At 53.9% G+C, this 27,480-nt stretch overlaps 14 protein-coding genes across 14 annotated transcripts; 7 read left to right on the top strand and 7 right to left on the bottom strand.

The window, feature by feature from the left end:
* Positions 1 to 300: 300 nt before the first annotated feature.
* ACRALDRAFT_1073515 (uncharacterized protein) lies at positions 301 to 3,891 on the bottom strand. Its single transcript, XM_071018108.1, has 5 exons — positions 2,515 to 3,891; positions 2,327 to 2,442; positions 1,705 to 2,271; positions 1,504 to 1,613; positions 301 to 1,450 (listed from the first exon to the last, which is right to left on the bottom strand). The coding sequence occupies exons 1-5, from the start codon at positions 3,697 to 3,699 to the stop codon at positions 606 to 608; spliced, it is 2,823 nt and encodes a 940-aa protein (XP_070879798.1). The 5' UTR covers positions 3,700 to 3,891; the 3' UTR covers positions 301 to 605.
* Positions 3,892 to 4,828: 937 nt separating this feature from the next.
* ACRALDRAFT_2039341 (uncharacterized protein) lies at positions 4,829 to 6,472 on the top strand (the record flags this gene model as incomplete). Its single annotated transcript, XM_071020953.1, has 7 exons — positions 4,829 to 5,377; positions 5,449 to 5,532; positions 5,590 to 5,725; positions 5,786 to 5,900; positions 5,955 to 6,069; positions 6,129 to 6,257; positions 6,329 to 6,472. The coding sequence occupies 7 exons, from the start codon at positions 4,829 to 4,831 to the stop codon at positions 6,470 to 6,472; spliced, it is 1,272 nt and encodes a 423-aa protein (XP_070879797.1).
* Positions 6,473 to 6,875: 403 nt separating this feature from the next.
* Positions 6,876 to 7,540, bottom strand: ACRALDRAFT_2024688 (uncharacterized protein; the record flags this gene model as incomplete). Its single annotated transcript, XM_071020248.1, has 2 exons — positions 6,876 to 7,160; positions 7,232 to 7,540. 2 exons carry the CDS (start codon positions 7,538 to 7,540, stop codon positions 6,876 to 6,878), a joined length of 594 nt encoding a protein of 197 aa, XP_070879796.1.
* A 206-nt stretch (positions 7,541 to 7,746) lies between these two features.
* On the top strand, positions 7,747 to 9,448 carry ACRALDRAFT_1059482 (uncharacterized protein). Its single transcript, XM_071016038.1, has one exon. It carries the CDS (start codon positions 7,846 to 7,848, stop codon positions 9,229 to 9,231), a length of 1,386 nt encoding a protein of 461 aa, XP_070879795.1. The 5' UTR covers positions 7,747 to 7,845; the 3' UTR covers positions 9,232 to 9,448.
* Positions 9,449 to 9,668: 220 nt separating this feature from the next.
* On the top strand, positions 9,669 to 12,277 carry ACRALDRAFT_1038287 (uncharacterized protein). The gene is made up of 5 exons (XM_071015094.1): positions 9,669 to 10,099; positions 10,173 to 10,249; positions 10,326 to 10,752; positions 10,832 to 11,149; positions 11,236 to 12,277. The coding sequence occupies exons 1-5, from the start codon at positions 10,076 to 10,078 to the stop codon at positions 11,746 to 11,748; spliced, it is 1,359 nt and encodes a 452-aa protein (XP_070879794.1). The 5' UTR covers positions 9,669 to 10,075; the 3' UTR covers positions 11,749 to 12,277.
* A 317-nt stretch (positions 12,278 to 12,594) lies between these two features.
* ACRALDRAFT_1066774 (uncharacterized protein) lies at positions 12,595 to 13,138 on the top strand (the record flags this gene model as incomplete). The annotated part of the gene is made up of 2 exons (XM_071017385.1): positions 12,595 to 12,944; positions 13,030 to 13,138. 2 exons carry the CDS (start codon positions 12,595 to 12,597, stop codon positions 13,136 to 13,138), a joined length of 459 nt encoding a protein of 152 aa, XP_070879793.1.
* A 467-nt stretch (positions 13,139 to 13,605) lies between these two features.
* Positions 13,606 to 15,210, bottom strand: ACRALDRAFT_2024684 (uncharacterized protein; the record flags this gene model as incomplete). The annotated part of the gene is made up of 6 exons (XM_071020247.1): positions 13,606 to 14,191; positions 14,296 to 14,727; positions 14,789 to 14,813; positions 14,870 to 14,884; positions 15,100 to 15,128; positions 15,161 to 15,210. 6 exons carry the CDS (start codon positions 15,208 to 15,210, stop codon positions 13,606 to 13,608), a joined length of 1,137 nt encoding a protein of 378 aa, XP_070879792.1.
* A 360-nt stretch (positions 15,211 to 15,570) lies between these two features.
* On the top strand, positions 15,571 to 16,934 carry ACRALDRAFT_1025736 (uncharacterized protein; the record flags this gene model as incomplete). The annotated part of the gene is made up of 3 exons (XM_071014764.1): positions 15,571 to 15,811; positions 15,874 to 16,245; positions 16,330 to 16,934. The coding sequence occupies 3 exons, from the start codon at positions 15,571 to 15,573 to the stop codon at positions 16,932 to 16,934; spliced, it is 1,218 nt and encodes a 405-aa protein (XP_070879791.1).
* A 129-nt stretch (positions 16,935 to 17,063) lies between these two features.
* ACRALDRAFT_2096295 (uncharacterized protein) lies at positions 17,064 to 18,139 on the bottom strand (the record flags this gene model as incomplete). Its single annotated transcript, XM_071022776.1, has 3 exons — positions 17,064 to 17,400; positions 17,482 to 17,860; positions 18,001 to 18,139. 3 exons carry the CDS (start codon positions 18,137 to 18,139, stop codon positions 17,064 to 17,066), a joined length of 855 nt encoding a protein of 284 aa, XP_070879790.1.
* A 635-nt stretch (positions 18,140 to 18,774) lies between these two features.
* On the top strand, positions 18,775 to 19,474 carry ACRALDRAFT_1059488 (uncharacterized protein). The gene is made up of 2 exons (XM_071016039.1): positions 18,775 to 19,103; positions 19,191 to 19,474. The coding sequence occupies exons 1-2, from the start codon at positions 18,934 to 18,936 to the stop codon at positions 19,357 to 19,359; spliced, it is 339 nt and encodes a 112-aa protein (XP_070879789.1). The 5' UTR covers positions 18,775 to 18,933; the 3' UTR covers positions 19,360 to 19,474.
* A 1,085-nt stretch (positions 19,475 to 20,559) lies between these two features.
* On the bottom strand, positions 20,560 to 22,274 carry ACRALDRAFT_1046092 (uncharacterized protein). The gene is made up of 3 exons (XM_071015434.1): positions 22,135 to 22,274; positions 21,852 to 22,072; positions 20,560 to 21,772 (listed from the first exon to the last, which is right to left on the bottom strand). Exons 1-3 carry the CDS (start codon positions 22,248 to 22,250, stop codon positions 21,024 to 21,026), a joined length of 1,086 nt encoding a protein of 361 aa, XP_070879788.1. The 5' UTR covers positions 22,251 to 22,274; the 3' UTR covers positions 20,560 to 21,023.
* Positions 22,275 to 22,346: 72 nt separating this feature from the next.
* ACRALDRAFT_1038299 (uncharacterized protein) lies at positions 22,347 to 24,796 on the bottom strand. The gene is made up of 3 exons (XM_071015095.1): positions 24,548 to 24,796; positions 23,563 to 24,484; positions 22,347 to 23,499 (listed from the first exon to the last, which is right to left on the bottom strand). Exons 1-3 carry the CDS (start codon positions 24,680 to 24,682, stop codon positions 22,559 to 22,561), a joined length of 1,998 nt encoding a protein of 665 aa, XP_070879787.1. The 5' UTR covers positions 24,683 to 24,796; the 3' UTR covers positions 22,347 to 22,558.
* Positions 24,737 to 25,079, bottom strand: ACRALDRAFT_2015733 (uncharacterized protein; the record flags this gene model as incomplete). Its single annotated transcript, XM_071019814.1, has 3 exons — positions 24,737 to 24,869; positions 24,904 to 24,952; positions 25,004 to 25,079. 3 exons carry the CDS (start codon positions 25,077 to 25,079, stop codon positions 24,737 to 24,739), a joined length of 258 nt encoding a protein of 85 aa, XP_070879786.1.
* Positions 25,017 to 26,548, top strand: ACRALDRAFT_1073524 (uncharacterized protein). The gene is made up of 2 exons (XM_071018109.1): positions 25,017 to 25,173; positions 25,237 to 26,548. The coding sequence occupies exons 1-2, from the start codon at positions 25,157 to 25,159 to the stop codon at positions 26,462 to 26,464; spliced, it is 1,245 nt and encodes a 414-aa protein (XP_070879785.1). The 5' UTR covers positions 25,017 to 25,156; the 3' UTR covers positions 26,465 to 26,548.
* Positions 26,549 to 27,480: the final 932 nt, after the last annotated feature.

Here is a 27,480-nt window from a genome sequence, read left to right as displayed (position 1 = left end):
ATTGCGGTTGCCATATTGTCCGTTTGTCCAGAGAATGGACAAGGCAGGTGGAACAGACGTATCGTGATCGGAGATTCCCAAGAGCTTTCTTATGCAGCCGAAGCATTGTCGTGGCTGCAGAGATGGGATTCGTAGACAAAAGCAACCAGGTCGAACGCGTCCTGGGATTTTTCGCCTTGGATTTCTCACATACCTAACGATGAATCGAAAAGTTCATCAGAAGCTAGGCATTGTGCCAAGCCTCTAAGTGGTACTCGGAATAACGTTCATCCATGGAAGCGTGACAGAGTACATACGTGTAAGTATCTTTTTTCTAATCTAGCACTCAATGCGAAGACGAGTGCTGCATCATTACTGAGTAGGTGATTATCCAACTCTCCAGACACATCTGAAGACCCTGAGCACCTAGGTATCCCGTTTTAATGTACTTTAGTCTCCCACAAGCTGTCATCTCATCCCAAACGCCGCATGAACCCCGGCATAGCTCCAGCCATTCTAAACATACAGAAGCAGAGGGGTATTTTAACGTGCTACAACCAGATAACAGATCCGAGCCCCAACACCAATGCATATGATCCGTGGTCCCCGTGATGCCCGACCAACTACTAGTTCTTACCAACCAGTGCCCGCGCCGCATACTCCGAGGCCGTCCTTTGTGCTGCTTGCGCCTCTGCCATCTGCTCCTGAACTTGGTACGAGTGTGCCAGCATCCCATCGGCCACACTCATCCATAAAAGGTTGCCGCTCCGTTTCGCTTGTGCAGAGGCGGCCTTTGCGCTTTTCAGGGCCTGCTCCCCCACGACGTTGTCAAAGAGCTGGTATCTCATGATGCTCAGGCCGATGGCAAGACAGTGGGTGTTGCCAATCTGTTTCGAAGTTTGCACGGCAGAGTGAATACTGCTCTTGATCACCTGCATCGATACGGGCAGATTCGTCCGTGTCGTGGCCTGCACGAGATGGAATGCTGTCCGGATCTCTGGGTCGTGGTGTTCTGCACAAATGGGCCGAACCTTTTCCAAGAGCGCCAAAGTCGCGGCATCATCGCGGAAATCGTGAGCTTGCAGTATCCACAGGCGGTTCAGAGCGGCAAGAATACACAGTTCCAGGAGCGCCGGCTTCCTACTGCCGCCGGCGCTGAGGGCCGAGTCGATATCTAATCGAGGGTCCTGGAAGAGCAGCAGTGCTGTCTCCAAATCCCCTGTTCCTTGGTGATATACGCCCGTCAGGTAAAGACAACATAGACTGAATATGTCGTTGGTTGTTTGAGCTGCCGCCTTCTGAAGCTCGACCAGACATTGGTCGACGACGGACCACCTGCTCTGGGTCGCGCAGTACAAGCCGGTCAGTAGTTGCAGGTAGCAGAACATCTCTGTCCGCCACTTGGCTTGCCGGATGGACTCGTGGAGGGAAACTCCTGCCGTCGTAGCGCCTCCCCCTGCAACTGACGCCACTTCAGTCTCGGTTAGCACTAGACCTCATCTTCAGCATTATGACAAGACATACGTTGGTGTATGACTTTGAGTCCTTCTTCCCAGAGCTCGGAGCTCTTCTTCTGGGCCTTGGCTGGGTTGTGATTGACTCTGTACAAGGATGCAAGACCACTAAAAGTGTACCTATTACATGGACAACTGTCAGCAAACGAATATTTCAAAACATCTTGTGCTTGCGGAGGAGAAATTGGGGAGGAGGGACGGGGCCACTTACACAAGAGCAAATAGTTCGGCCCTGGTCAAAAATGACATGACTACATAGTCTCTCCCGGCGTCAGCGATGCCCGGCTGAAGGATAGTGCTGGTGTCGTCGCTGATGATCTGGTAAGAGGAATGCTGCTTCTTCAGGGGAATGCGCATTTCGGCGACGCCGTCTGCCCACTCCTTGGAGTCTAAGCCGGCGTCCATCCTCGATTGCAGAGCCGAGAGCTTGTGGACCAGCATGTCCGGGTTCTTCTGGTGCATGCTGCAGGCCAAATCCAGCAACAGTGTCAGGACGTCCAGTTGAAGGTTCTGGACAAAAGGATCCAACTGGTACTTCGCAACCTGCGCTAGGCATGTCTGGACTCGCTCCACAGTATCCTGTCTCGTCACTCGCAGGTGTGCAAGACCTTCGAGAAGCGAGCCCAAAACACCAACAGCATGATCGCCCCTCTCATGCGCAAGACTTGATAGACTTTGGAGATTATCAACGAGAGCGATTTCAACTGTGTTCCCAACATACGTCTGCAAGGTAGCTTTCAGGAGGCGAAAGGCATACACCCATGGGATATGTTTGAACCTGAGCTCAAGTCAGCGCCGAGTCTTGGTTTGGGAACGGAGAGGGGAGCTCTTACGTTTGACATTCCGCTATTTGTTTGTCAAGGGCGATGAAAGCGGCTTTCTGATTGCGCTGAAAGAGAACTTTCAAAGACATATACTGCAAGCAATATCTCAGGTCGGTATATCGGTGCTATGCGTGGGTCAATATGGGCAACCAATGTAGTCCACAAGGAGCACCTTGGGTGGGAGCGTCAAGACTCACCTTCTCGCAAAGTTTGATGCCCTGAAACAAAGTCGTCTCGGCTTCCTGTAGATTTTCCGTCTCATCGTATAGTATTGACGCATATCTCCACCTCGCCTTCGCTTCCTGTCTTGGTGGTAGCTTGTTACTATGCACTGCAGCTTCAAGGCAAGCTAGCCCAGTGGAAATGAGCTTTTGGCGTTCCCAAACTTGCGCCTCGGTCGTCGAGGTGGCAGGGTTCGCAGATGTATAAGCCTTGTGAAAGCACTCCTCTGCAATTTTTACTAATACCACGGGCGTATCGAACGTCGGAGGCCTTGCAGGGAGCGACGAGGAAGATCGAGACGAAGTAGCTGGTGAGTGCCGTGGTTGGATCGCAGGAGACTTTTTTGGCAAGCTCGGTGATCGTATACTGGGAGATCCGCCACCCGCTTGGGTATGAGTCCTGGAAGCGGTAGCAGCGGTGCCTGGAGGAGCCGCCGGGGCATATTGCGGTTGCGGACGGGAGGGGCTGGCAGTAGTGGTATGGGGCCCGGGTTGAGGACTCGGGTGAATAATCCGTTGCTGTTGAGGGTAGTTTGGTTGGTTGAGGACAGGTACGCTCTGGTTATGACCCATGGTAGCGCTGAGCTGGGGGTGGGCATGATACTGAGGGGCGCTTTGCGGAAGCGACACGTGTTGGTGGTAGCCCGAGTAGATGTTTGGTGGCGCCGAGCGGTTGGATTGTTGAATGGAGAAGGGCGAAGCGGCGTATTGTGCTGGGACGGCAGCTGGAGCTGGAGTTGGAGACGCAGCGGGAGCGGGAGCGGTAGAATGAGAGGGCGATGAAGCGTAAGGGGAGGTAAAATGTCGAGAGTCAAAGGCGCCGCTACCGGGATAAGCGGGAGGATGGAAATGCCCAAGGCCAGTCGGAGCGATGTTTGTCGTATTTGCATTGGAACTGGCAATGTTCATGGCCGAGGCAGGAGCATTAGGCAGCGTTTGTGGGTATTGACCGGGTCGCGCCTGCTGTTGTTGCGGTTGGAGGGGCGGGTTTGCTGGCTGGCCTGGCTGACGTGGCTGCGGCGGCGGGTGCGCGTAAGGTTCCGTATGTGGCGCGTATGCATGTTGCGGGTTTTGACCTTGCCCGTAACCATTCGAGACTGGGTATGGAGACTGCTGGCCGTTGAACAACTGCCCCGGGGGCAGCGAACCCGGGTACGGCATTGTTCGGGACGGAGCATACGCGATGGGGCGTCGAGCCGCGTCACGGCTTGGTCGACTCGCGAGAGCTCAAAGAACGATGGTCGAATCGCGAGTTGGAGCTACTGTGGGAGTATGGTCGATGGATATTTCGTACTGAGATGCGAAGTAGATGGTATCTCCGAGCCTAATGTTGTTGCAGAATCTCGCCGTGTCTCAAGGCTTTGACGATACTCGAACAAAAGAAAGTCGGATTCATCAGAGGTGCATCGCGAAATCAACGAATGACACGACTCGTCCATCCCTGTCCAGCTCCACGACCACGGTGAACGGCACTTTATTTGTTCCGCTTCCGCTTATCCCAGCCCTGTCCGGTAATTGCGCTCGACTCGATCGACCGACTCAGGCCCCAAGACCCACGGGCTGTCATCATTCCAACCACCTCGATTCTCCGTACACTACAACGGATTTGTACTCGGACTAGTTACTTGTAATACTTAGTACAAAGATGCCTTGAACGTGAACGAGTTGGAACGCACCCCCCGTCTCATCTCGAGACACATTTCGGATGGATACTTCGTACTCCGTACGGTCCTATTGATGTATTTACTGTCGATGCGATGGCGATCTTGACCTGCTGCAGCTCGCTAGGCTGATCCTCGACTTTCTAAGGTACTTGACCGGGATTAGATGTTCTAACAACGCAGGAGGCAAGTCTATTTTCCCCGAGTGGTAGGGAAGGAAGATTGCTTTCTCCCTGTCCTGTCCCACTCTCTCTGCCTCGCATTCTATCCCCAAAGTGGACAACAACCCGATGGACACAGAACACTACCAGTAGACTGGCCTTGTCCGGACGATCCACTTTCATTTCTCGGCCGGAGCTAATGAATCCCGAGTCTTCCGCTCCATCTTCACATGGCACCCACCCACTCCGTAGAGACACCGCAAATTCTGAACCTGTTGCAGCCGCCACGGCTAAACCTCCTTATACCACTCGCCTGTGTGCCCTGTCACTGTCGCCGTCTAGTGTCTTTGCAGTCTTCTCAACCCATTAGAGCCAGCGACTGCCTTGCCCAACCTGTTTCCTTATCTTCGACACGTCCTTTCCACTTCCTCTCCGTCCAGCGGACTCTTGGCTCGGCGTTTAAGCGTCATGGAGTGGTTCGGTCGAGCGAGGGTGGGCCTCACTCACGCTCCAACACCAATTGCTCTCAAGGGGAAAGATGGTGAAAAGACGGACCTGCGTAGCATCTGCGAAGAAGTTATCCCGCCATGCCAGTTGAACCCCTTCCTGTTCAATGGCCACGTGCAGACATTCTGGACAGCAACCAAGCAGCACGGACCGCCCGTGTATTATAAGCGGAAGATATTCGATGCGGATAGCGATGACTTCCATGGCACCTTCGCCGTCGACTTTGCCACAGACCCTTTTGAGGAGGCCGACGACACTCTACCCCCTCGGACCGTCTATTTCAACCAGGAGGAGCTCGAGAGCCTGGGGTCTGAGGACACAAGACCTCAGTTGGTCGTGCTCCACGGTCTCTCGGGTGGATCGCACGAGATCTATCTACGGCACGCCATTGCCCCGCTGGTTGCCGACAGAGCGTGGGACGTTTGCGTTGTTAACTCGCGGGGCTGTGCGAAAAGCGCCTTTACCAGCGGCGTTCTGTACAATGCCAGGGCCACATGGGACATCCGTCAAGTGAGCCGCAGCCAACGGGGTACTCGTCGTGAGGGGTAGCCAGGTCTTGCTAACCAAAATTGATGCGGCAGGTCGTCAAGTGGCTTCACAAGAAGTTCCCCAATAGACCACTCTTCGGCCTCGGCTTTTCGCTGGGGGCGAACATGTTGACAAACGTAAGTCCAACCCACGGAACCGTGAAACCGAGAGAGTGTACACTGAACGGCATGTAGTACTGCGGTGAAGAGGGAGAAGATTGTCTCTTGAAAGCCGCCGTTGTTTGTTCCACCCCTTTCAACCTGGAAGCCGCTTGCAAATCGCTAAAGCGGACCTTCCTCGGCAATGAAGTATACCAGAGGGTTATGGGAAGTCAGTCATAACCCAGAATGTGACATGGCCATCCTCATCACAAGACTGACAAGTTTATAGCGAGCATGAAGCAACTCGTGCTGGGCCACAAGGACTCCCTGTCTAAATACACCCAGCTTAACTTCAACCGGATCGAGAATGTCACGTACTTATACGAGTTCGACAGGGAAGTCCAGTAAGTATTTAGTGGTCCCGTTGTGACCCATTCTTGTCGACTAAGCAGCTCTAGATGTCCTACCTGGGGATACCCGACGGAAGATGCCTATTACCGCGATGCTTCTTCATGCGATGCTTTAGTTGGCATCAGAATTCCATTCCTCGCACTGAATTCCGAGGATGATCCTGTGCGTCACCATATCGTTACCGGTGACATTGGATCGGGGATGAGCTGACTTGACAGTAGATCGTCCCGAAGGAGACTATTCCATACGATGAGTTCAAGCGGAATCCTTACACAATTCTATGTACCACGTCTCTCGGGGGCCATCTGTGTTGGTTTGAACTTGGAGGTAGCCGATGGCACTCAAAATCGGTAAGCATATTCTCCCCCTGGCGACATACGGATGTGATTAGTCGATGGAAGGTGGGCTCATTGAAATCCAGGTGCCCAATTTCCTGAATTACATGGCGTTCGAAGTGGACCTGGACAGCATCAATCCCAAGGACGAATCTGTACCTGGTCTCTGGAAGGAATCTCGGTTCGACCCCGTCAAACGAAAGATGCATACAGTCAGAACAACTGCGTGAAGTTTCGCGGTCTCGCATCACGTAACCACAAGCATAGCATATATAATGTCATCCCGGTGGCAACGGGCATGCATCGAACATTGGGCAACGCCAACGGCGTCAGCAGGATAAAGGATGTTATGAAGCGGCTATATATCAATAATAGAGTGCAGAGTGCACCATTTGTAGAACGAGGTGTCCGAGTACATGTGTTATCTTGAGAATCCATAAATAACACACGAATGTGGTATCTACTATGAACGCCTGACCTCACTGCAACTTGAAAGAGTCTGAAGCATTTTGTCCTGTCCACAAACGCCGTGCATAATCCATAATCCGAAGAGTGAAGCCTACCCAGATAAATTGACACCCCTCCCCCAGTTTTGTCATCTCAACATGCTTCCAAAAAAACCACAGGCCCTCCCTAGGCGAACGATACTTTCTTCTTCGACTTGGCGGCCTTGGTCCCCGCGGTTGTAAACTGGCTGACGTCGTCCTCGTCTTTTTCGGTAGTCTTGTTTCGTTTCCTCTTCTTCCGTAGATCCGACTTGACCTCCTCGAGCTTGGACTTTTTCTCTTCCTCCTTCTTCTCGGCCTCTGCTTTTCGTGCCTCCCGGATCTCTTCCAACTGCCGCGCCTTCATGATTTTCGATTCAATCTGGCCTTCCTTTTCCGCTTGCACCATGGCGAGAATCGTCGTCATGCTCTCCTGCATCACGTTAGTCAGTCAGCCTGTCGCGGCCCCTTGCCCCCGAAGTTGTCGAGACATTGGCAGCTTACCCTGTCGTCGACGAAGACTTTGCCCTTCTTCTTGCCGCGCGGCTTCTGCACACCAACGGGCGTGATTTTATTTAGCTTGGGGATACCAAGCTCCTCGTCCGTATAGGTCTTGTTCCTGTTCCTCCTGCGCTTCTCTAGGAGTTTGACGATTTGTTTCCCCACGGCCGTTTTGGCTGGTGGCGTGCCCTTTGGCGCCTTCGCCTTGACGATGCCATCGGGCGGGCCAGGCTTCCTGTTGGCCTGTTTTCCCGCTGCTGCCCTGCTTCCGGCATGCTTGTTTTTCACGGTCTTTGTTCTCGAGGGTGCCATGGCGGGATTGTGTTCGTTGTCGCAATGGAGGCTGTTAGGTACACGGTTGGCAGGTGGGAATTTTTTCCTGCATGGAGATGGTGATAAGATACAATTGGAGCTCCGATAAGCTTATCGATAAGCGCTGGGGCGGGCTTTCGACAATTACCTCTAGGACCTAATTAATTTCCAGACTGTATCACCATTACCAGTGTGACTCTTGGAGACGGAAACGACTCACACACCGCCGCCCAACCCAGCCGAACCTATAAAACCAGGCATTGGCACTGGTTGGGTATGCGTTGTGTTGTGTTCCCAGTGCAAAAATGGCCGGCTCTCTCAAAGTTTTCCCGAGTCAATTGACTCGTTTCGTTCGATGCTATTCAGTCACTGCTGAAAGTATACCCGCTGCTAAAAAGAAATATGTGCCCACCGAAGGCACCTATCCTCTGGGCTTCAAGGCTTCCGGTATATTGGTCGGGGTCAAGCCCGGTAACACCACCAAGCCCGACCTCGCTTTGATCACCTCGGATAGGCCTTGCGCAGCCGCAGCGGTGTTCACGAAGAACAAGTTCCAAGCAGCACCAGTCACCTTCAGTCGAGATGTACTGAACAAAAAAGGCAACAATGGAATCCGCAGCGTACTCATCAACTCCGGATGCGCCAATGCCGTCACTGGGAAAGGTGGTTTGGAGGACGCGTCTCTGATGGCGCGGGCTGCCGATGAGACAATGGGAAACAGCACGGACGGCTCATCATCGACCATTGTCATGAGCACAGGTGTCATCGGCCAGAGGCTGCCCATCGATAAAATCGTCGGGAATGTACCTGCTGCCCACGAGGCATTGGGGACTTCTCACAAGGACTGGCTGGCGTGCGCCACGGCGATCTGCACTACGGACACCTTCCCCAAGCTCATGTCGAAGAAGTTTGCCCTGCCGTCGTCGCCCGGGGTAGAGTACACAATGGCGGGCATGACCAAAGGCGCGGGAATGATTCACCCTAACATGGCGACACTCCTCGGCGTGGTTGCAACAGACGCGCCGATTTCGCCATCGGTCATGCCTGCGGTGCTGAAGCATGCGGTGGACCGGTCATTCAACAGCATCACCATTGACGGAGACACATCAACCAACGACACGGTGGCCCTGCTGGCCAACGGCGCCGCCGGCGGCAACGAGATTCGCTCCACGGACTCCCCCGACTTTGCCGCGTTCCAAAAGGTGCTGACGGACTTTTCCGTGGACCTGGCAAAGTTGATCGTCCGCGACGGAGAGGGAGCCACCAAGTTCGTCACCATCCGCGTGGCGGAAGCGGCGAGCGAGGACGCGGCGAGGAAAATTGCCAGCACGATCGCGCGGTCGCCTCTCGTCAAGACGGCGCTGTACGGGAGGGACGCGAACTGGGGACGCATTCTGTGCGCGACGGGATACTCTTTGATTTCCGAACCTAGCCACGCCGTTACCGAGGTCCCTGAGATTATCCCCGAGAAAACCAACGTCTCGTTCATCCCCACGGACGGCACCGCTGAGCTGAAGCTTCTCGTGAACGGCGAGCCGGAAATGGTGGACGAGTCGCGGGCCTCGGAGATTCTGGAGCTCGAGGATTTGGAAATCTTGGTCAGGCTTGGGACTGGTGACAAGGAGGCTACATATTGGACCTGTGACTACAGCCATGAGTACATCACCATCAACGGCGACTATCGGACTTGAGATGCCCTGATACCAGATGTGACTGGCGGAAGAGATTGGGGAAGAGGAGGCCTGATATCACAGCCGACGGACCACACGTCTTGCAAAATCGCCTCGCGACTTGTGCGTATCAGCGGATTATGGCGAAACCATGAAAACATCAGTGTAACAAATAGAAGTCAATAATCAATCAAGCCTGGGATGTTACGATCCCCTATCAAGAAACACCAAACTCGTGTACCTGGACGTCAAAGGGCATCTCAACTGTCCACGTTTCATGGCCGACTTGCTGACTGATGGCGTCGGTGTAATATGAACCGAGAGGCCGACATGTCTTCCGTGTCCGAGTACCTTGGGTGTCGAAACAACAACGGGCCATTACCCAATAGTCAGTAACATAGGATGTCCAACACTACCTACCTTTCTTCTTTCCCTCTTCCAGCGAGATAGAGATATACGTTCTATGGCAATGTTGTCCATGGGTCACGTCATTATGGAACGAGAGTCATCTCACCGCGCGCGTCGCAAGAAGGAGCGTGATCAGAGCCGCCATTGGCCTATATCTTGGGATGTAAGTAGTGTACGTACCTCTGAATCATTAGTGATCGATCCCCGCAGCTAAGCTGGGCCGACACCGACCGCCTCGGCTCCCAACTGCCCTACCCCGGACCATCTCCACACTGGGAACCTCGGCTTCCTCGCCAAACCAACGTCCCCTTAACCTGGCCAGTGAGCTCAGGATCATTTCTGTAAGCCAAACGTACTGATTAACTTCCACATTCTTCCATCTTCAATTCGGATCCAATAAGACGCAGAATTAATCTACATCGTTCCGGTACCGACACTCATACACAAGTATCACATTATGACGTCCCAAGTGCCCTCTATCGTGAGTTGACCTTCGGCTTGATTACGTGGGCCTTGCCATTCAATGCATCATATGGACTGACGATCAAAATCAGGTGCTGGATCGCCTCAGCGAGCGCGCAAAACAGACTCTGGACGTTGTGGCCAAGTTCGTAGAGGAGGAATGCATTCCGTAAGCTCGTCCATCCTGATTCCGGGTTGAAGGTCCCGATAGTGACTTGACACGAACCACCTAACCCACCGAACAGGGCCGATCCAGTGTTTGAAGCCCAGGTTGGTGAGGGCGATGCGCGATGGGAGGGCTATCCTCCCATTCTCGAGGACCTGAAGGCCAAGGCCAGGAAACTCGGGCTCTGGAACATGTTCCTCCCCAAGGGTCACTACAAGGAGTCCCCCGGTTTCACGAACCTCGAGTATGGCCTCATGGCGGAGTGGCTGGGCAGGTCCAAGGTCGCTTCCGAGGCGGTCAACTGCTCTGCCCCCGACACGGGCAACATGGAGGTCCTGGCCAAGTACGGCAACGAGGAGCAGAAAGCCCAGTGGCTCAAGCCTTTGATGGAGGGCCAGATTCGTTCGGCTTTCCTGATGACCGAACCCGACGTTGCGTCGTCGGACGCTACCAACATCCAGCTGAGCATCCGCAAAGAAGGCAACGAATACGTCCTCAACGGCTCGGTAAGCGAGAACCCCCAATGCATCTGGTCTATTTACGATGTGTGTTTTTTAAGTGAGAATGTAAAGCTAATTCGGCCAGAAATGGTGGTCGAGTGGCGCGGGCGATCCCCGCTGCTCCCTCTATATCGTCATGGGGAAGAGCGATGCCAACAACAAGGACGTATACAAGCAGCAGTCCGTCATCTTGGTCCCTGCAACCACCAAGGGTATCACTATCCACAGGATGCTCTCGGTATATGGCTACGACGACGCTCCTCATGGGCACGGGCACATCACATTTGATAATGTCCGCGTCCCAGCGAGCAACCTTGTCCTCGGTGAGGGACGCGGATTCGAGATTATCCAGGGCCGACTTGGACCTGGCCGTATCCATCACGCCATGCGCACTATCGGAGCCGTAAGTCTTCCAGAACACCCCGCCCCCGCCCCCGCCCAAACGAACAAACCAAATCCCAATACATTTTACTCACACTCGACTTATAGGCTGAGCGGGCTCTCGAATGGATGATCATGCGCGCCAACGACCAGTCTAAGAAGCCATTTGGCCAGCTGCTGAGCGAGCAGGGTGTCATCCTCGAGTGGGTGGCCAAATCTCGACTCGAGATCGATGCGGCTCGTCTCATTGTGCTCAACGCGGCCATCAAGATGGACGAGCTTGGGCCCAAGAAGGCGCTCAAGGAGATCGCCGAGGCCAAGATTATCGTCCCCCAGACGGGACTCACGGTCATCGACCGGGCCGTCCAGACGTTCGGCGGAGCAGGCGTGAGCCAGGACACCCCTCTAGCCGCCATGTGGGCGAGCATCCGGACCCTGAGGCTGGCGGACGGTCCCGACGAGGTACACCTACGGCAGATGGGAAGGAACGAGAACAAGAGGGCCAAGGCGGTTACGGAGACGATCCAGCGACAGAAGGCTAAGACGGAGGAGCTGATGAGGTTGCACAAGACGAAAACCGCGGAACCGGGGACCAGGATTCGCCATGCCTCGAAGCTGTAAAGCAACGGACTCGGGGTTAGAGAGTCGGCTTGTTTTGATACTTGAGTTTCCGTTTTGGATTTAATAAAGTGGTCATATATTCAAGGACGGATTGAATTGATCGCGCCGGTTGAGGCGGGAGCACCCGCTTGCCTCTCATTAAATCCTTACTCCAAAGGAAAACCTCCATGCTACTCCGTCGCCTTGGTGATGGACTAGGAGGTGGATGGGACGGGCTAGATGAGAATCTCAGAACGTTCCATTCCAATGGGATCGACTGGCTTTTGTTAACGGACATTGAAGCAGGGGTCCGCAAGGCTGGTTTTCTGACGTGGTCAATTGATACCCTTCACGCATGTGCAAGAGCAAGAATTACAGAATACCATGAGCAGTGAGCCGGTGGCCATTCCTTGGCTGTACAGTGACATACCTGGATGTCCCCTGTTACGAGGTTGTACCGCACATTCCAACTTGAGGTCGGTTACCACTACATTGCAGTTACAGCTTGATTGTACCCCACCCTGTGCTGTCTGTTGCCGTGCCGATGGGGTAGGAAAAAAAGTTTGTTTACTTTCGTCACGGCACCTGAGTCGCGCATATCGCCCTAGTCCTTTGTGAACATTTTCACACCACGTCACTTAGACATTTGTGCTGTCCCTTGTCGCCTATCTGCGTATTCAAATACTGCAGTCTCCCCTCATACCTTGTACGTCACAAGCTTATCTCTCACGCGACTTCTCCGTGCACAACACCGATTCCTTCTTTAGTCCAAGAACTTCACTGGCTTACGCGCTGTCAACTCGACATCTTCAAGTAATAGAGCCACTTTCGTCAGTGCAAAAAGAAAGGACAAAATCAGCATTCATGATGACTGGCCACGCCCTCTCCGACAAGGACGTCAACGCGCCCGTAACCACCAACGTGGCCACCGACCCCTCAGACAAGTCTGATGTTAAGAGCATGGAATATCACCGCCAGGTCTTCCAGAACAAGATCGCACAGGAGAAGTACGAGCGCCAGCATACTACCCACAGCCGTCGCAGCATCCATAACGGAGCCGCCGAGGACGAGAACAAGAAGCCTATCCATCTTCATCAGACGACCGGTCTAACCCGCGACCCCCGTGATAGGACCAAACAGTACATCTCGCCCTCGGACAACATCATGAGCCCCTGCACCGCCAAGCTCAACGCTTTCCGCAGCAAGAAGATTGGCAAGTACGTACTATGCTTCCCTCTCGTTCCGACGTGGCAGATTCGAATTTACTATAAAGGACGACAAAACTGACGTAAACCTCTACAGGGCCAAACCCAGGTCGCTCTTTGCCCAGGCTTCATCTAAGAAGCTCGACGGCGAACCGCTCTTTGCTGCGAAGCCTCCCTCTCCTACCAAGTCCAACAGCACTCCCTAGATGAGTTTTGCTCCTCTGTTTTTGGGTTGTGCTTCATGACAAAAGTAGGAACGGTATGGGAGGGATATTCGGGCCAGGGCACGGTGTTAAGGAGACAAATTGGTACCAATGTCTTCTTCTCTTGTTTTTTTCTTATCTGTACCAGGCAGTGTGCAACATCTTTCACTAGGGATTCAGGACAAATGGCGTTCAGGGATTATGCACCAGACTTTACGACTGGATATTCAACGGCGAGGATAAAGGGTCTGAAACAAACAAACGTCATGACACGAAACGAAACGATGTACGGGGTTCTTCTGTTCTTATTCCTTTCGTCTGGGCGGAAGAAAGGCCCTTTCAGGCCTTGTTGTATATAGCAGTTTGCTGGCCAACCTCATCCTTCAACCACTACGGGATAACATGATTCCTCAGGACGTGACCATCAAACCCATTTCTCCCCTCAATCACCCGCACCCACCAGACGAGACTTACGCCTTCCAAGCCGTCACAATGTAAACCACGTCTTCATCTGCCACGTGATGACTCAAACCCACTTTCTGCGGCACATGCCTCGCGCTCGCCCCCCACACATAGGCATACTTGAAAGTCTCCTTGAGCGTGCGGTGAATCTTGTCGCAGACGTCCTCGATGGTGCTATTGTTCCGCACGATGAGCGCCTCGCTAAAGTCGGGCTCCACGCCTTTGCGCTTCGTGTAGATGCGGATCAGGTTGAGCTCCGTCCAGCACCGGTCCACCACGTCCTGCACGCCCAGGTCAAGCTCGCAGCTCATGACGGCCGTGTGGGGCTCGCGCGCCAGTTGGTCCAGAAACTCGACCGAGACCGAGTCGATCTTGTTGTACACGTACAGGCACTTGATATACTTGCGGTGGTCCTTCATGATCACGTCGATCAAGTCGTCCACCGTCGCGTTCTCGTCGCGGATCAGCACCTCGCAGTTGAGCAGCTTGTAATCGCGCAGTATGTTGAAGACCATCTTTTCGTCTAGCATCTTTGGCGGCGATTGGAAGGTGATCTTCATCCCGCCGGCCTTCTTGGCTTTGAGGTAGATGTTCCTGGGTTTAGGGTTAGCGGTTAGGAGCCTCCAAGCTGGGAAGATGTGGAAGGGGAAACGTTAAAAAGAGAAAAAGTGGGCGGCAGGATGTCATCTCGTTCTTACGGCGGCTCGCGGTTCAGGCGAATGCCCACAGCATCCAGCTCAGCTTCGAGGAGCGCCCGCTGTTCGGCGCGCTTCGTGGCGTCCAGCACCATGAGGATCATATCGCTCGTCTTGGCCGCCGAGATGACTTGTCGACCTCGGCCCTTTCCCTCGGCAGCCCCCTCGATGATACCGGGCAGATCGAGAAGCTGAATCTCAGCCCCGCCATACTCCAGCACACCCGGAATGGCCGTCAGGGTGGTGAAGGCGTAGGACGCGACTTCGGATCTCGTCTTGGTGACCTTGGACAAGAACGTTGATTTACCCACGGACGGAAACCCGACCAGGGCAATTCGTGCATCTCCGCTTTTGCTGACGTCGAAGCCGGAACCTCCGCCGCCTCCGGCTCCCGGGCCAGGTTCGAGTAGTTGGGCTCGGAGACGGGCAAGCTTTCTGATGAGACCATCAGCGAGGCATTTCAAGGGATGGGAGCGGACTTTGATTCACAACATACCCCTTGAGGAGACCCAGATGATACTCTAACGAGCAACGTCAGGTCTTCGGCCGGTATCAAGTGGCTCACGGAAGAACTTACCAGTGGCCTTGTTCTCTGGAAAAGCTTAGCACTCCATTTTCTGTCTCAAAGGGTAATGGTAATGGCAACGCCCGAATATTGTCTCGATGGAACTTGTTGTCAGGAAGTTTTCATTTTCCGCGCCAGACGCCTTGCATCGAAAAAGAACCATGACCCAAGAGACACCAACAGACAATATCCAGTACGTCAATGTCAATAAAATAAAATAAAAAGCAAAGGGTAACGCTTACTCTGGGTCTTCCTCATCTCCTCCTCAATCCTAGTCACCTGTTAGCGATTTGTGCCCCTCACTGAGCACTTCGGTGTCCATACTCCTTGATCCTCTCCGTGATGTTCACCATCTTGACGAGTGATCACTTAGCCCCTCGAAAATATGCTATAATTTCAAAGAGATAAGTAAAACCGCCCCCTGAAGCAGCACGTCAATTAAAGCAAGAGAATGTCAGTGATTCTTGATTCATGATCGTGTCGATGCGCAGGAAATGTCACTTGTACAATTTGGAGGGGCAATGCCAAGCCATATTTCCATGCGCATGCGCCACATCCTTATCTTAATACGATAAGACTTTTCAGCCTCATCAGTCCTCGTCTTGAATCGAAGACCAGTTCCCTTACAAGCTCCAAAGACCAAACAAACAATCATTCTGCGCCGAAACGCAATCGACACCAGTAACTCACACGTGGCATAATCATCATCAATCATGTCTGACGAAGAAACCGCCGTCGCCCAACGGGTGCAGGATGATGCACAGGGAGAGCAAGAGACGGCTCTGACGACCACCACCACGACCGAGGTCGCCGCTCCGACAGAACGCAAAGTCAAGAAGATCATACGGAGGAAGAAGCGCCCAGCCCGTCCCCAAGTCGATCCGGCAACCTTCACCACGGAAATCCCCCCTCAAACGGGAACGACTTTTAACATTTGGTACAACAAGTGGTCCGGTAGGTTGCCCTTTCGATTTCGCCCGTCGCTACCGATCGTGATGGCTGACACGGGCTGCTAGGCGGTGATCGCGAGGACAAGTATCTGGCCAGTACACACGCCAAAGGCCGCTGCAATATCGCCAAAGACAGCGGCTATACCAGAGCAGATAGGGTCGCGGGCAGCTACTTTTGTCTTTTCTTCGCGCGAGGTCTCTGCCCCAAAGGTCAAGACTGCGAGTACCTGCATCGACTTCCGACCATCCACGATATGTTCAACCCAAACGTAGACTGCTTCGGGCGCGACAAACATGCCGACTATCGAGATGATATGGGTGGCACAGGCAGCTTCATGCGGCAGAATCGCACTGTTTACGTTGGGAGGATACATGTCAGCGATGACATTGAGGAGATTGTGGCGCGTCACTTTGCGGAATGGGGCCAGATTGAACGAAGTAAGATCACGGCAGATGAAAGAAGAGCGCCGCATTTCTTTCTCTCTCTTTTTTTGAGGGGCACATTGCTAACATACATCATAGTTCGCGTTCTCAACACGCGCGGCGTCGCCTTCATCACATACACCAACGAGGCGAACGCGCAATTCGCCAAGGTGGCCATGGCTCACCAGTCCCTCGACCATGAAGAGATTCTCAACGTGCGGTGGGCGACGGTGGATCCCAACCCGATGGCGAAAGCACGCGACGCGCGGCGCATCGAAGAACAGGCCGCCGAGGCCATCCGACGCGCCTTGCCGGCGGAATTCATCGCCGAGATTGAGGGCAAGGATCCGGAAGCGAGAAAGCGGAGGAAAATCGAGAGCAGCTACGGCTTAGAAGGTTACGAAGCGCCCGACGAGGTTCACTATGCCAGAGGTCCCAACGCGGTCAACCCTGTCGGGCGTGAGGGATATGAACTAGGGTACAACGAGCGTCTTATGATCGAGAACGGTACTCCCGGCGAGGAGGCGCAGCCTTCACTGGCGGCTGCTACCCAGCAGCAACAACCCAAAGAGGAATCGGGAGGCATTTTTTCGAGCAGTACACTGGCGGCTCTGAACAAGGCCAGGGTCTCCGTCGCCCGGAAGCCCACACCTTCAGCTTCTACGGGGCCATTAGTGGCATATGACAGCGATGATGACGAATGAGCAAGAGGCAGACGATGCGAAGGTAATCTTATTTGTATAAATATCAACAATATAAAAGCGACACATGATACCCCAAACGCCCCTGCTACCGTCTATCGTTTCCCTCGTTCCCGCTGTACCGTGCGGCCGCTAGCTGTTGAAAATGCGGGAATAAAGCAGCTCATGCCTCCCGATCCAAAGGTCCATCATGGGCATCGTCTGTCCAGCCTCTTCGACGGGCGTCGACCATTCCCTCTCAATCACGGTTACAATCATCTTCTGCACATCGGCGCTACCGAGAACTTTCTGTGCTTGGTATGGTCCGAACACGCTCGCCCTCACGGCTGCCGAGACGAGAGCCTTGACGTGGCTCAGCATGAACACGTAGGCGGTCTGGTGCATTGTCAAGCCGACCAGTCTCGAGACAGCGCCGAGTACGGGTCCAAGGTGGGCGGATACAGGTGGCGGTAGGTCTTTGGAGTCCAACCTCGAAGACGAGCAAGGGGAGGAGGAATGGGAAGGGGACGAGGACGCGGTCGAAGATAGGCTAGCGGCCACCGCGGTCGACCTTAACAGCGTCACATAGGGGCGCAGCGTCTCCACGGCTTCCTCCGGCAGCGAGGATGCGAAGCTGCGTTCCCAGACGGATACGAGGGCGCGGCCCTGGGCGATGGAGGCGCGACGGCCAACGGTGCAGATGATGGCGGCGTCGAGGATGTCGTCCAGTTCGGCTACGGCGGAAGGGTCGCGGTGGGCTGCGAGGACGAAGGGGAGGGTCGTCGAGGCGTAGGAGGAGAGGGACTCGGGGAGGAAGGCGGAGAACGAGGCACGGTTGCGAGGGGTATGTGCGAGGTAGGATTCTAGGCCGCTGCTGAAGGCGAAGGAGCCGAGAGGCAGGGCCGAGTCGGAGAGGAGAAGCAAGTAGTGGTGCGCAGATTGTATGGGGCCTGGATGGTGTCTGTTAGGAAGAGTGCCGGGGACGGAGTCTTAAGGTAGCTAGGTACGGGTGCTGTGTCTCGATGGCACTACTTTGTAAACTCACGTTCAGGACTGGGTGCGGTCTCGTGAACCCCTGGCCTAGCAAGACCATGGCTTTGTTCGCGAAGAGGTTTGCGACCGCAATTTTTTGTTTTCAATCTCGCCCTAGCGGCCGAGAGTCGTCGCTCCAACTCGGCGATTTCATCCTCTGTGTCTTCAATGGATGAAAATTCAGGATTAGAACCCATTGAAACAATTCACGTCCCGTCACCTGGCTCCTAAGAACGCGGCCACAGGAATCGAATGTCGCTTAATAAAGAGCCGGTAAGAACGGACACTGTTGTAAGGTACGAATGCGTAACTGTACCAGAACCTCTGTATCGCCCCAGTTGTATCGATACTTGGGATGTACGGCGAGCCTACAGAAATATCGAGTGGCCGCCCCACTTCGGCTTGTACTGAGGTTTTGGTAGAATATTACCATATTACCCTTGGTTTTAATGTAAATAGCTTGACAATGTCTGATTATAGATACCTAGAAATACTCGCATCATATAGCCTGTAAAAGCCTATACTGATAACTATGTTCGCGGCGCACATGACGTATAGTTGAGTTGTGAAGATATCTTGAAGTTCAAGGGTTAGGCTGTAGGAGGAACCAGATCGCGATGTGACGCGATATGTGAGATAAGCACTCGACACTTTTGTCGAGTCACTGTAATGTCACTGTAATCCGCAGTACGATAGGCAATTAGCCAGCGCGTGAAGTGATGACGTTAATAAGTCGCCCACACTACGCTGGGACACGTGATCCCGGGTTTAGGGATCCTCAGCGACTAGCAGCGATGATATAGCCGTCCCTACATCAATCCTGCTGAACAGCCGCTGTTATCCGTACGAAGTAATCGCATGCTTCATGCTCTCCACGACGTCGAGGCATAATTAAATCTCGCCCATTCACACCCAGTCGCCCGTTCATCCCTCTCCGATCCCTGGTCGCCTTTTCGAACGAATTCAGTCACTGCTGTGCCATGACTTCAACATGAGGTCGTACGATTGGATGAACAACGAAGATGTCGCCCAGGCGGAATGGGAAGCGACCAGGGGCGGCATCGTCGGAGCCGCCAAATGGGGAGCCGTCTTTGCAGTACTCGGAGGCATTGGCCAGGTCTATTCGCCCTTGTATAGGGGATTGACAATTCAATTCAAACTGTACTAGATTAATCCTCTTCCGACAGCGCGCCCCTAGCTCATCCATCGCTGTCTTGTCCTTCGTCAATTTGCTGACAGGGGTGACAGTTATATCCAGACGTCCGCCATGATCGTTGGCGGAGTCATCGAGGGCGATTACCGGCTCCGGGAGTACGAGGCTCATGTGCGGATGCAGAGGCGCATCCAGAGGGACAGGGCCAAATGGCAACGGTACGAACAAGAGTTCTTGGAACCGAAGGACAGTGAGACAAAGTAAGGAAACGAGCGACGGAACGGCCCAAGCCACGGAATATTTGTGTCCCGTCTTATTTATCAGGTAGAGACAGCTCTACATTCACTCATCGTACTTGACCCGAATCCGTGACTTTTCGGGCATCATATCGAAGCCCTAGTTCCGATTCCCAACGCCGGCTCATGCAGTTCATTAGCACTCTGCCCAACGTAGCGCAGTACTAAACTCCAGGTTCCTGGCTTTTCTGCTCCTCTGTCTTTACTTTCATGACTTGTTCAGAGCCATCCTCCGCCTTTCCATCTCCATCACCATCATCCTTCTGGTCACACGACGCGGTGGGATCAGCCGCATCGGGGAAGGGAATGCCCTACGCGGATTAGCGGTGGTGGGAAGCAAAAGGTGCAAAGGGACAAGAGAAGCACTCACAAAATGCGCCAGCAACATTTCCAACATCTTTTCCATGCGAGACATTTGCTTCTTGATACGGGACATTTGGGCCTGAGAGACGTACTCGCCACGTACGGCCGTTGCGCCAGCGAGACGCCTGGCGGCACGACTGAACTGCAGGGAACGGAGCCAATGGGCCCCAGCATGCGCATGACGACGGACATTCTAAAACGGTTAGACATCGCACCGACGCGCTGACGCGGGAACCGGGGGATTACTAGACGCACAATGGGTGATGGATCCTCACGAGCGCGATTGACAGCACGCAGCAGAGCACTGGCAGTGCGCGAACAAGACGAAGGAATCTGAGGGAGTCAGCATTAGTCGCGGCAACGTTCCGTCCACATACCGAGTCACAGCCACCCCGTTTGCCCTCAACACAGCGGTAACAGCGGGCATCAGCACCCTCCATATTCATGCAGTCGCTCTCCTCGAAGTCTAGAGCCATGGCCGAGAGGCACCGCACTCAAGGAGTCGCCCGAACAGTAGTGGGAGTCGGTTCCTAAAACCAGTCAACGCACGACCGACAAGGGGGGCCCACGCAACGGAGACGAACATTGGGGTTCGTGCCGCCACCAGCGGTGGACTCGTTGTTTTGGGTCTCCGTAGGAAGCATCTAAGACCGTTAGTATACTCCTAGACACAGCCGCGCGCCGCGCGTATACCGCAGACACCGCGTTTCTTACCTTGATGGTGAGGACTTGAAAGGAGAGGGGAAGAGGGAAGAAAAGGAGTAAGGAAGAGAGAAGAAAAAGAGAGAGAGGAAGGGGAATCGGGGGAAGGCCTGGGATATTAACTACGATCAGGTAGCTACAACAACTGCGCTTCAAACAGCAGTTGCACCTTTCCGGCGCGGCAGGCGCAACTGCTCTACCGGTACTTGTCAAACGTCAAACAAAGCAACTACTATCCAGATTACCTGAAGTAGAGCATAGCCGCAGGAGGACCGCACACCACCGAAGGGTACACGAATAAACCGAGCACGCCGGGCGACCAGCTGTAGAGAAGATCACCATAAACCCCGACCCCGTTAGCCACCCCTCCGGAGATGGGATCCGGGACACGTACAAAGACCAACCCAACGCAGCGGCCGAGAAGCGACATCGCAGTGGCCGCGGCTAGGTAGGGGGGTTTTCGTCTATTAGTTTTCCCCTCCCAAACATATAAAGGACTGTTGCCCCTGGGGCCAGCTCAGCAGCCAGCGAGGCGATATCAACGTAGTAATAATAATATTAAGAGTTTTATTTGACCGGCAGCTCGAACTTCTTTGGGTCCATGTTCAGCTTGCAGAGCCTGACCACGCAACCGCTCAACTGTAGTAATGTCTGTACGCCCTCGAGGATCTTCATATGCGTGAAACCAATCTCCTTAATAAACTCCAGTTTCGTGTGCTCGCTGAGCGTGGGAATGGTCTTGGTGACCTTGAACATGGTGCTGATGATATCGTGGCTCGAGTAGCCAAGCCCCCACAGCTCGCGCAGCGTGTCGAGGGCCGAGTCGACCTGGCCTTCGTAGCATGCCTTGAGCATGGCCTGCACCTTGATGGGGTGAGGGCTGTCGACGACCTTGAAGACGTTGTCGCCGCTGACGAAGCCGAAGCCGGCGTGCGTGCTCTGCAGGTTGTTGATGGCCTGCCGCATGTCGCCCTCGGCCGCGAAGACGAGCGCCGCGAGGCCGTCGTCGCTGTACTCCACCTTCTCCGCCTCGATGATCTGCAGCAGCCGCTTCACCACTTGTTCGTCCGTCAGCCGGCCGTACCGCAGGATGGCGCACCGCGACTGCAGCGGTTCGATGATCTTGTTGGACTGGTTGCACGCAAACGCGAAGCGCGTCGTGTTGGAGTAGATTTCCATCGTCCGGCGGAGCGCTTGCTGTGCCCCCGATGTCATGCTGTCCGCCTCGTCCAGGATCACCAACTTGTGCCGGCCCGGTGGGAGGGTGACCTTCTTTTGGGCGAATCCCTTGATTCTGTTGCGGACGACGTCGATGCCTGGGGAAATGCTGTCAGAAGAGTCGCAAACGAAACGGGCATGTCGGTGCATGGTGTAGTGCTGCTCTTGCAAACTCACCTCTTTCGTCACTGGCATTCAGTTCTAGCACAGCCTCCTTGTATGAATCGCCCAGCAGCTGTCTCGCTAGGCAAAGCACACTCGTCGTCTTGCCTATGCCAGGCATACCCGAGATGATGACGTGCGGCATGTTTCCCTCTTTCGCAATAATCTTGAGTCGCTCGATCGTTTCTGTGTTGCCGACAACATCGTCAAGGAAGACGGGCCGGTATTTCTCGACCCTATAGTTGGTATAAGCATCACTGACTAGCACCATCGGCTTCAAGTCTGAGGAGAGACTTACCAGGGAAGTTCATAGGTCGGCAGGCCATTGGAAACGGCAGCTACCGCTTTCTTGGCTGCCGACGTAGATGACTCTCCAGTCTCCTCTGGTTTTTGTATGCTCTTTCGCGTCGCCATTGTGGAGGTGGAGTTGGGGAGTATGTCAGACCAATGTTCACACACACATACTGTACAATATCGAAAGCACTTTACGCGATGCTGGCAAGGGAACGCGTCTAAACTGATTACTAAACAAGTATTTTAAGTGGGTCTATCGCTCGCGCAAAAACGCTCCACGAAGTGGTCACTGGCATAACGGCGTGATAAGTTACAAGCTCGAATATTCACAACGGGACAAGTACGATTGGTCGTTCGAAGAAAACCTCCCTTTCACCAGCCGCCCGATATGTCTTGAAATGTATTGCTACCCTTGTACAGATCAAAGACTAATCAGAGTCGTCAACCTTGGTCGCAAGCTTCTTCCCTTTGCCGTTCTTCGGACCCCCCTTGAAGTGCTTCTTGCCAGACTTCAACTGCACGTCCTTGGGGTCAATCCCGTTCTCCATGGCAATGAGCTCCCGCGCCTTCCTTCCGCTCAACTGCTTCGCGGCCGCTTGGCCCTGCTGGGTGTACTTATGATTGAAGGGCATCTTCAAGTGACCGGAACTACTACCCGTTGGTCCGAAAAAGCCACGATCAATCCGCTGGGACTTGCGCCCTGCTGGAAGAGGGATGGAGTCGGATGCTGCCGTCGACGCTCCGTCCCCATTGACGGTGAGGGATGCGAGTGACGCGACGAGCGCTGCCCGCCGATTCTCGGGAATGTGCAGTTCGTCATAGAGATCGGCGTTGAACTCTTGGGGGTCCAGATCGCCCGGTGGTGGCTCGCAGTACAGCAACTTGCCACTCACGTAGTCCTTGAGGATGTATCGAGCGGCCCTCGATTCATCTGGCTGGCCAAGACCTTGCGTCTGGAAACCTCTCGCCTTGGCGTACGCCCTGAGTAGTTCCTCGGCCGTCGGGATGCCTGTTCCCCCTTCCTCGAGCGGTCGAGTGTGAATGTGGATGCCATAGATGGCCTCCAGATAATGTTTGGGTATCCTCCGCGCCACAAGCCCTGCCGGACCAGTGTACTCCCGAAGTTGGTCGATAGGCAAGACACCGTTGCACACCAACTCCGCCTTGGTGCTGGCAAAGTTGGGAAATACCAAACCCGGACAATCGCAGAGCAGAACTTTCTCACTTAGGTGGATGGTCTGGAAGTGCTTCGTCTTTCCAGGCGTTGCTGAGACCGACACCTTCTTGGCGCCGATGAGAGCGTTGATAGTCGACGACTTACCAACGTTAGGATAACCCACGAGGCCAACCTGCATTTTGCGGTCCTCTCCTGTGAGTAGGTGTTAGTAATTGTGAGCTACCGGGACAGGGACAGGGGCGACGGGGAACATACCGACATCCGCTGGCGCATGGCTCAGGAAAATCTCCTCCAATTCTTCCACCGTCAAGATCCGCGTGTCGTACTCGGTCTCTTCGACTTGCGACGAGAATTTCTCATGAGTCTTCTTCTTATCTCCAACATCGTCGCCATCGGCTGAGGCTGAGCTTTCCTCTTCGCTGTCGTCCTCTTCCTCCTCCTCCTCTTCACTGGATACATCTCGGCGCTGTGTTTGCGACCCCCCAGACTGAGCATGAGCAAACGGTGCGTCGTCATCATCCTGCTCCTCCGCTTCGAGAAGCTCCCTCGCCAAGCTCGCAGAGAAAAACTTGTAAGCTATTCCGGCTTTCTTCAAGTACTTCGCCCAAGCCAGGCGCTGCGAGTCCGTCATCATGTCGGCTTTGTTGATGAGCAGCAAGTTTTCTTTCTTGGGGTCAACGGCCTTGACATAATCCCCGAGATCTTCTGATCGAAAGAGGAGCGGATTTCGAGCATCGACGATTTGAACGACAAGATCCGACCTTTCAATGACACGCCATAGCTGTCTCCAAACCTCAATGTTTCGCTCAAAGGGTGTCATCAAGAGATCATTGTTCTCCTGGAGCTCGGCAAGACCTCTCCTCCAGTTGAGGAAACTCTCCCTCTCGAGAAGATCAAGTTGCTCGGGTGACGTGGAGGCATCCCACTTCGGCCTCCGTGGAACCGTCAACCGCCCCCTATGGGCCCGATGTTTACCCTCAATGTCACGTTCTTCCGCCGCACTTAGCAGGTAGGGGTTCTTCTGGTCGGTGTGAATAATCTTGATGTTGTTCATCTTCTCGGCGGCGAAATCTGTTCCCGCCAGCTGGGCGGTAGACAAGAACTCATCCAGGGCGCCCTGCTCGGTGATAGACCGCATTTTGACCCATGATGCCTCTTGCTTGTCGTTCGTGAGATACTAATTTGCCAAAGTGTTAGCCCGACTTGTCTGCAAAAATGTGTGCGCGGATAATGGTCTCACCTGCTCTCCAGTGTTGTGGTTTACTCGCGCGATGGCAGTTGCTCTCTTTCTGTCCGCTCCCTTTCCTTTCCCAAAACGATCATTCATAAGGGTGTTCCCCAACCCCACAGTCTTCTTGGACTTGGGCGGCGCCATTTTGACTAAAGTTTCTATGGCTCTTTTTCTCTTCGATCAGAGATAGTTCGGCTGCTATGGGAAGATGAAAGGATGATCAGTCGGCTTGGGGTTTAGTGATGGATGGTTTCTTGCCCCGCTGAATAATGCGATCGAAAATGGCGGGGCAAAGTTCGTCATGACGGCACTGTACTTATACCGTACCCAACTGTACTTTGGGTGGCGAAAATGTACAACGCCACAGTGCGTAAAGATTGGTCAGCGATAAGATAAGCAATCTACCCCACTGCCCTCGTGCTCTTTTTTGGTGGTTCTTTTCCTTTTTTTTTTTTACTTTTTAACTCGATATTTGTGTTGGCGCTGAATTTCTCTGCCCCGCCAGTTTTGACTGCATATACACGCACACCGAGGCAGTCATAGTCATCCAGTCCCCTGGCGACCGCTTCCGAAATACCGGTCAACTCGCTATCTGTTCCCTATCTCTAAGGGCCCAACATGGGGAAAGGCTGGATGTAAGTTACAATCGAGTTATAATATCTAGCGACCTAGAAACAGTTTGCTCTAATCTATACCAGTGACAAGAAGAGTGCGCAGCACTTTACGCTCGTTCACCGGCCGCAAAATGACCCGCGGATTCACGACGAGTCGGCGCCATCGATGGTGCTCAATCCGGTGCCACAACGAGGTTCTTCTTCAAAAGCCAAACGGCTGGACGACCTGGCATCGGAACTAGGATCGGACGCGGCGAGCATACGAGCGAACGAGGGCGAGGCCGCCGAATATGGCGTCTATTTCGACGATACCGAGTATGATTACATGCAACATCTTCGCGACTTGAATGCCGGCGGCGGCGAGGCTGTCTGGGTAGAGGCCGAGCCGGCTTCGAATAAGGGCAAGGGCAAGCAGACACGATCGCTTGATGACGCGCTTCGTGAAATGAATTTGAGAGACAAGTCCCGCTCTCTTTTCGACGAGGACGTGCTGCCATCGCAGAACTTGCCTAAGCTCAACTACCAGTCCCAGCAGGACGTGCCGGACGACATTGCGGGTCTCCAGCCAGACATGGACCCCCGACTAAGAGAGGTGCTGGAAGCACTTGAGGACGATGCCTACGTTGACGAGGATGAGGATATCTTCAAGGAGCTGGCCAAGGACAACAGGGAGATTCCACGAAGCACCTTCGAGGACCAATTCTACGACGAGGATGAAGACGGCTGGGAATCAGACGACACGGCCAAGCCGACAAGGGAATACAACAACGACGACGTGCCGCAGCTTGTCGGAGTGGAGGGCGAGGCTACCAAGGAACATCAGAATGAAAACTGGATGGACGACTTTAAGCAATTCAAGAAGGATCAGAAGCATGGCGGTCACGCGCGCGGTGCCGTCGATCCATCCGATATCCAGTCGTCCATGTGGACCACAACGACAATGGGAGGGCGACGCAAGAAGCGCAAGGGAGCGTTGACGAATCCGTCGGCGTATTCGATGACGTCGTCGTCGATGGTCAGAACAGAACAGCTCACATTCCTGGATTCGAGGTTTGAGAAGATCGACGAGGAGTACGCGAGTGAGATGGGGGCCGACGAGACGGGCTCTGTCTCTGCCGTGTCCGCCATGTCGAGTGTCCAGGGCACAACCCGGGGCGACTTTGACAACATTCTCGATGACTTCCTGGGCAATTACACAAGGCCTGGAAAGCGGACGTCGAAGAAGACCAGACCACAGACGGGTCTCGAGCAGTTGGACGAGATTAGGAAGGGGTTAGGACCAGCAAGGCTTCGGACAAAAGGGAAGACCTAGATTAGCTGCCTGACATTTTCTTTGCATATGCCGGATAATGATCTAATGATACCCTCTGCCAAAGCTGTGTGATTCACTGTTGCGAAGTGCAATGTGCTATAAAGGCTTCTTTTCATTTTAGACCGGAAGAAATATGTACACTACAGCACTCGACTCTTTTTTGAGTGACAAGGAAAGTAGAGGTAGTGGCCCTTGACTCGGGTGTCTCTTGCAGGCCGCTTACAATTTTCTATGTTCATTTTTTGAAAAGAAAGTCTCCCAACTTCCAACTTCCCAGTAATCATCAATTTCTCGTTTTACCGTGGACATTATATTCCCTAGTTGAATTATCGTCTTGAATTTCAAACAGGTTCGACGAGGTACGAATAGGTACTCGGTACCTCGCCTAAGGCAACCCAACGCGTGACTAATCTCAAACTAAGCACACACCCCGTTTATTCCAAATCTCACACCCCAAGACTCACTAGCCTTGCTGTCGGTGAGTTCAGGCTCTCCCCCGAAATCCGCCAAGATGATGTCTCTTTCCTTTTTTTCCCCTAAACTGCTTCCCAAAACAGACCACGATAGCCGTCTCTCGAAATCACTTCATCTTCCCGAGGGTCCTTAGAGACCTGTTGCAAAGCCCTTCCCGTTCGGCCTCGATGGAGCTGGCGATCGCGGCTGGGTTTGGCGCAACAAAGAAAAGGCACAGCTGTACGAAATGAGCGAGCGTTCGGCGAAACGGAGAGGCGCGAGTCCGTTCGATGGCGTCAGCTCTGATGACGGTCGGCGACGCAAGAACAACGGGATTCATGATCGCAGGAAGAAGAAGAACCCTGCCGCACAGGCTTCTGGAGCGAACGGTCACGATTCAAAATCGACCAAGCCTCGTCCATTCGGCACGGGAACGGGGACCGGCAACAAGAACATTGGATTTGGCACCACGACTACCAAGGCCCAGGGAGGCTTTGGGACCTTTGGAGGGTTTGGCTCGACTCAATCTGATGGCCGGCTGTCACGCGTCGACGTGACCGACA

This window comes from Sodiomyces alcalophilus, assembly GCF_042370955.1.
Source record: "Sodiomyces alcalophilus JCM 7366 unplaced genomic scaffold ACRALscaffold_1, whole genome shotgun sequence".
NCBI classification, from domain to species: Eukaryota; Fungi; Ascomycota; class Sordariomycetes; order Glomerellales; family Plectosphaerellaceae; genus Sodiomyces; species Sodiomyces alcalophilus.
The sequence above is the reverse complement of the archived record's forward strand: the minus strand, read 5'-3'. Positions and strand labels throughout refer to the sequence as shown.

Excerpts from the sequence above, each read along its gene's own strand:
- ACRALDRAFT_1038299 (XM_071015095.1), bottom strand. The coding sequence starts at position 24,682 with ATGGCGCCGCCCAAGTCCAAGAAGACTGTGGGGTTGGGGAACACCCTT. Across the intron at positions 24,485-24,547 it reads ACCACAACACTGGAGAGCAG|TATCTCACGAACGACAAGCA; the intron begins GTGAGACCATTA and ends TTGGCAAATTAG. Across the intron at positions 23,500-23,562 it reads CCATGCGCCAGCGGATGTCG|GAGAGGACCGCAAAATGCAG; the intron begins GTATGTTCCCCG and ends ACCTACTCACAG.
- ACRALDRAFT_1073515 (XM_071018108.1), bottom strand. The coding sequence starts at position 3,699 with ATGCCGTACCCGGGTTCGCTGCCCCCGGGGCAGTTGTTCAACGGCCAG. Across the intron at positions 2,272-2,326 it reads CAAATAGCGGAATGTCAAAC|GTTCAAACATATCCCATGGG; the intron begins GTAAGAGCTCCC and ends ACTTGAGCTCAG. Across the intron at positions 1,614-1,704 it reads GCCGAACTATTTGCTCTTGT|GTACACTTTTAGTGGTCTTG; the intron begins GTAAGTGGCCCC and ends TCCATGTAATAG.
- ACRALDRAFT_1046092 (XM_071015434.1), bottom strand. The coding sequence starts at position 22,250 with ATGGCGACGCGAAAGAGCATACAAAAACCAGAGGAGACTGGAGAGTCA. Across the intron at positions 22,073-22,134 it reads CCGACCTATGAACTTCCCTG|GGTCGAGAAATACCGGCCCG; the intron begins GTAAGTCTCTCC and ends TACCAACTATAG. Across the intron at positions 21,773-21,851 it reads GAATGCCAGTGACGAAAGAG|GCATCGACGTCGTCCGCAAC; the intron begins GTGAGTTTGCAA and ends GCATTTCCCCAG.
- ACRALDRAFT_1059482 (XM_071016038.1), top strand. The coding sequence starts at position 7,846 with ATGGCCGGCTCTCTCAAAGTTTTCCCGAGTCAATTGACTCGTTTCGTT.
- ACRALDRAFT_1038287 (XM_071015094.1), top strand. The coding sequence starts at position 10,076 with ATGACGTCCCAAGTGCCCTCTATC. Across the intron at positions 10,250-10,325 it reads GTAGAGGAGGAATGCATTCC|GGCCGATCCAGTGTTTGAAG; the intron begins GTAAGCTCGTCC and ends CCCACCGAACAG. Across the intron at positions 10,753-10,831 it reads AATACGTCCTCAACGGCTCG|AAATGGTGGTCGAGTGGCGC; the intron begins GTAAGCGAGAAC and ends TAATTCGGCCAG.
- ACRALDRAFT_1059488 (XM_071016039.1), top strand. The coding sequence starts at position 18,934 with ATGAGGTCGTACGATTGGATGAACAACGAAGATGTCGCCCAGGCGGAA. Across the intron at positions 19,104-19,190 it reads TTGACAATTCAATTCAAACT|TTATATCCAGACGTCCGCCA; the intron begins GTACTAGATTAA and ends CAGGGGTGACAG.